At 63.5% G+C, this 5,124-nt stretch overlaps 1 protein-coding gene across 1 annotated transcript; it reads left to right on the top strand.

Annotated features, from left to right (window-relative positions):
• Positions 1–3,334: 3,334 nt before the first annotated feature.
• Positions 3,335–4,907, top strand: Dio3 (iodothyronine deiodinase 3). The gene is given in 1 exon segment (NM_001256784.1): positions 3,335–4,907. A coding segment is annotated over 1 exon segment (915 nt). The 5' UTR covers positions 3,335–3,479; the 3' UTR covers positions 4,395–4,907.
• Positions 4,908–5,124: the final 217 nt, after the last annotated feature.

Here is a 5,124-nt window from a genome sequence, read left to right as displayed (position 1 = left end):
TGTCCAGAGGCCAGTGCAGGGAGGCGGCCGATCAAGAGGGACACGAGTGATGACCAAGGAGCCTGAATCCATGCGACCAAGCCACGATGAGATGGGCCAGACCCAGGCACTAGATTGTGGTTCTCCAACCATCTTTTCTGAGTGCCTAGGAGGTACCCCTGCTGGGCAATGTAGAAACCACTGGCACTACCCACCCAGCTCCACGGAGCCTCCTGACAGCCTTGGGAAAGAAAGGCAGAAACTATGCCTGCCACACCCACCCACCAGCCCCGCCCAGAGGCTGAGAGACAAGGGGTTAGTGCCGGGTCCACAAGCACCCCTCACAGGCAAACCACTATGACCCAGATCTTGGGAGTGGAAAGCTGGCCAAAGTCCAGTCCTCCCCAGTCATGCCAGTCCCCCTCCCCCGAGTTGTTCCAGGACACCAAATGGACCCAGTCCAACGTACCCCTCCTTTTCTCTCCCCTGTCTGCCCTCTGCTGGAGCTGGAGGAGGGCAGGCGGGAGGGCCCAGGGTATGCCCCGCCTGGGCCCTTGAAACATGAGAAGTGCCCAACTTGGGTCCCCTCCCAACTCTGCCAGGTCCACTGAGGTCCAAGCATCCCACTGACTTCAGATGGGTCTTGGCCTTGCACCAGTATTCACACTCTAGACAGCTGGGACAAGACAGGACACTAAGCAACTGGTAGGAAGGTAGAGAGTGATAGCTAGTTGGGGTGCTGCCTTGCAGGGCAGTGAAAACCAGGGAGCGGGGGAGAAGGGGTAGGGAGCCCTGGAGTAGGAGTTGCCAAGTCAGGTATGTGTCCCAAAGGCAGAATCACCCACACCTTGGGTCTGTCCTCACCTGTACAGGAGGCCATAGGAGTCGAAGGGGCCTGGTACTCTGGAATCCTGAGGTGTGGGGTGTAGCCTGTACCCACACAACATCAGCCCCGAAGGCTGATGGATGCTTTCCCAGGTGTCCCACATCAGGAAGGAGTGACGATCAGGATCAGCTGTGACTGGTCCCATAGAGCTGGACCAGGATGGCTGGACTTATATCTGTCCGAGACTATGACTGCCACGTGGCATACGCACCCAGACACATATGAACATATCCCAGGTGGCCTTTTCAGAACTGAATGTGGGAAAGAGAGGACCTGCCTCATATCCCTGTCCCTGGTCCTTGAGGGAAGGAGCAGGGCGTGCATCTAGATTGGTGTCTCCCAGAGATGAGGGAATCTTGGGCTGAGGAGAAGTATCTCTTGCCCTACCCAAGAAAGGGTCTCAGAAGCCCCCAAACTGCCTTTCAGAGTCCCTAGCAAGAGTCTCTTCTCACTCTACCATCCCAATCCAAAAGAGAAGGGGGAAGGGAGTCTTCAAGCTCAGAGAAGCCCTACTTCAGGATAGAACTCTATGAGTGGGACCCCCATTCAGGGTGTTCCAGGAGATTTCCGTCGTTCTCCTGAAACACCCTCCCATGGCTGCTGGGAACAGTATAGGAAGGAGTCTGCAGGCTTCCCCTCCGGTGGGAAGTGCTGGGGCACACACCCCGTCCCACAGAGAGGAGAAACCCCCTGACCCAGAGGGAGAAGGGGAGCCACTCTATTCTCCAAGCAAGGTACACTAGGGGCTCCAGCTGCTGCAGCCACAGGTCCCGCGAAGGGATCCCCAGGCAGAGACCGCAGAAACCCGGGGGCAAGGGCGGGCGCCTACCTGCGCGCCCTCTGGGCCACTTGCCCCGCGGTCGACTTCTCCGGACAAGTTCCTTGGCTAGTGGAAAGCGATGCCGACGCCCACTCGCCCGCCCGGGACTCCAGAAAGGTCTGGGCCGGCCGGGAAAGTTAGGCAGCCGGTCTCTCCTGGGAGGGCAGCGCACGGGACGCGAGCGGCTGGAGCTGAGGTATCCGGCTTGGGTCCCATCACCCCAGAAAAGCCCCTGCGATTGAAGAGGTGCTCTAGGCAGTGCGGCTCCCGGGCGCTGCCTTTGGGGTTGAAGCCTTGCCTTGAGGGGGGTCACTGTGAGATGTAGCGAAGCGGGACTTGCTCAGGGTCTCGGGGACCCTAGGTCAAGGGACTTCCCCGCCCCGCCGCCCCTGAACCCAAGTCGCCAGCAGTGCGCAGCGCGCGCGGAGACCGATTAGGAGGTCTCCGCTGCCGCCGCTGCGGGGCCGGCCAGAACCCCCACGTTGTTGGGGAGTTACCCCGCACCCCTAAAAAGCCTCAGCACACGTTCCGGGTTGAAAGTACGCACTTTACGCGTCCGGGCGCCTCCGCGGTGAGTCGGGCTGCCGCGCTCCGGGTTCGCGAAGGTGGCTCAGCTCGGGCGCTCCAGTCTCGACGTTCCCGGGGCAGAGAGCAACGTCCGGGGACGAACGGGACGGGTGCGCCCGGCGGCCGGGGCTGCGCCGGGCGAGGCAAGCGGCGAGAGGGGAGCGCTCCCGCGTTCAGGCAACAGCTACCCCTAGTGGGAGAGCCGCCCGGGGCCGGCGCCGCCCGCGCCCGCTGCCCCGCGCCCTGCGCCCGCAGCGTCCCGCGCCCAGGGCGTCCAGGAACAGGCCGGGGGCTCGGCTCGGCGTTACTTGCCGCCACTCTCCGGGTTTCCCGAGCCAGGCACTAGCCCACCCTCGGGCCCTGCCCTCTGCACCTCCGGGCTGGAGCCGAGGGGACACTGACCCGGGAACCGTGGCGCCCTGCGGGAACGAGATGGGACGGGGCGGGCGCGGCGCGGACTGGGGCGGCGCGCGGCAAGCTCGGGCAGCGGCGGGGGGCGCGGAGCGCGGTGTGCGTGGCGGGGCGGTGCGGGGGCGGCCGTGTGCGAGGCGCGAGTGTGAGCGCGCGCGGGAGGCGGGCGGACGGGCTGCGGCAGTCGAGCGGGCCCGCGGGCGAGCGGGGAAGGCGGCGGGAACCCAAAGTTGCCTCCTCGCGGGCCCGCGTCCCCGGCGGGCTGCAGGCGGGGACCGGCCGAGCGGCCACCGCGGACCTGGACTCCCGCGGTACCTGGGCAGCGACCCGCACGAGCGGCAGCAGCGTGGGCGGCGTTGGCGGCGGCGGCGCGCGGGAAGCGAACCGGAGCTCCGGCGCGGCGCTGTGGCCGCCAGGGAACTCAGCTCAGGTGCGGGGTGAGAGGGGCGCGGGCTGCGGCCCGCCCGCCGGAACCGGGACGGTGTGAAGCGCTGGCGCGGGCTAGACCACTGCCACCCCAGACTGTCCGGCTCTGGGATCGGGCTCCCAGTCCCCGGCCGCAGCCACTCCGGGGTCCCACACCCCTGAGAGCTGGCTGCGGGGCTCAGGCCCGCCCCTGCCAGCCTTGGGACGCACCGCTCCACCCTCAGCCAGCCTACACCCGCCCTCGACCCAGGATTTCTGGGGCATTGGCCGCGCCTCTGGGTGATCCCTCCGGGCTCAAGTTGCAAGGGGGCGGGCCCCGGCCGGAGGTGGAGTCTCCCGCCAATTCAAGCTTTGGCTATAAATTGAGCTCCCTGAGCCGACGAAGACCAGATGCCTCGCCAGGCCGCCTCGCGGTTGGTGGTCGGAGAAGGTGAAGGACCCCCGGGGGCTTCGGGGCCTGCGGCCACCATGTTCCGCTCCCTGCTGCTTCACTCTCTGAGGCTCTGCGCCCAGACCGCCTCGTGCCTCGTGCTCTTCCCGCGCTTCCTAGGCACGGCCTTCATGCTCTGGCTTTTAGATTTCTTGTGCATTCGCAAGCATTTCCTGCGCCGTCGCCATCCTGACCACCCTGAGCCCGAAGTAGAGCTCAACAGTGAAGGCGAGGAGGTGCCCGCCGATGACCCACCCATCTGTGTATCAGACGACAACCGTCTGTGCACCCTGGCCTCGCTCAAGGCCGTGTGGCATGGCCAGAAGTTGGATTTCTTCAAGCAGGCCCACGAGGGTGGCCCTGCACCTAACTCGGAGGTCATCCGGCCTGATGGCTTCCAGAGCCAGCGCATCCTCGACTATGCACAGGGGAGCCGCCCACTAGTGCTCAATTTTGGCAGCTGTACCTGACCACCGTTCATGGCGCGAATGAGCGCCTTCCAGCGTCTGGTCACCAAGTACCAACGTGATGTTGACTTTCTCATCATCTACATCGAGGAAGCCCACCCATCCGACGGCTGGGTCACCACAGATTCGCCCTACACCATCCCACAGCACCGCAGCCTGGAGGACCGTGTCAGCGCCGCAAGGGTACTGCAGCAAGGTGCACCTGGCTGTGCTCTGGTCCTGGACACCATGGCCAACTCCAGTAGTTCCGCATATGGTGCCTATTTTGAGCGTCTCTACGTCATCCAGAGTGGCACCATCATGTACCAGGGAGGCCGTGGCCCCGACGGGTACCAGGTGTCTGAGTTGCGCACTTGGCTGGAGCACTATGATGAGCAGTTGCACGGTACTAGGCCACGTCGATTCTAAATAACCAAGGGACAATTGACTGATATGGGAGATCTGGGTCTTCGGGCCTTCGAAGCCCACATGCTCGCGCTACAAATGAAGTCAAAGTTGTTGGGGTACCCATGGCACAGATGCGCACAGAACTCAGGCTGAGTCTGGCTCTCAGCCACCTAATGACTTAACATCCCTGGGACTCTGCTATATTTGTACCTGCTTGGCTTGCTCTCAGAAGCATTGCTGTGACTCGAACCGGCAGCTTTGTCCCTGCTGGACTTTCTCACACCTGCTCCCCAGGGCTCCTTCAGGAATGCGCGACTGTCCCTAGCATCTCACAGCTCAGACTTGTTGGCCACGCCCGCGCGCCCTGAGCGCAGCTGGGTTCCAGCAGCGCCACAGACTCTTTTGCTAGTTGCCTGGCACCCACCTGTCGCGCGCGCAGGGAGCCCTGCTGCTTTTGTGTTTATTTCTTGTCCCTGGGTTGGGGGAGGGGCTCGGGATAGGGAAAGGGTGGGCAGGGTATTTTCCCCGCCTAGCTTTGGGTGCGCTGGAGCCCGACTGCTGATGACGAACCGTCTCTAACTGGGCTTGACCACGGGTCGGCTCTGAATTGCAGGAGGGCTCTAAAATAGTGCCTAAAGTAAGAGGGGAGAGTGTTCTGGGTTCCACGAGGAACCGTCAAAAAATGGGAGTGGAAGAGGGACATGGTAAGGGGTGGGCTTGGGGACCAAAGGAAGTGGCTTGGGCTTTGACA

This window comes from Cricetulus griseus, chromosome 5 (genome assembly GCF_003668045.3).
Source record: "Cricetulus griseus strain 17A/GY chromosome 5, alternate assembly CriGri-PICRH-1.0, whole genome shotgun sequence".
NCBI classification, from domain to species: domain Eukaryota; kingdom Metazoa; phylum Chordata; class Mammalia; order Rodentia; family Cricetidae; genus Cricetulus; species Cricetulus griseus.
The sequence above is the reverse complement of the archived record's forward strand: the minus strand, read 5'-3'. Positions and strand labels throughout refer to the sequence as shown.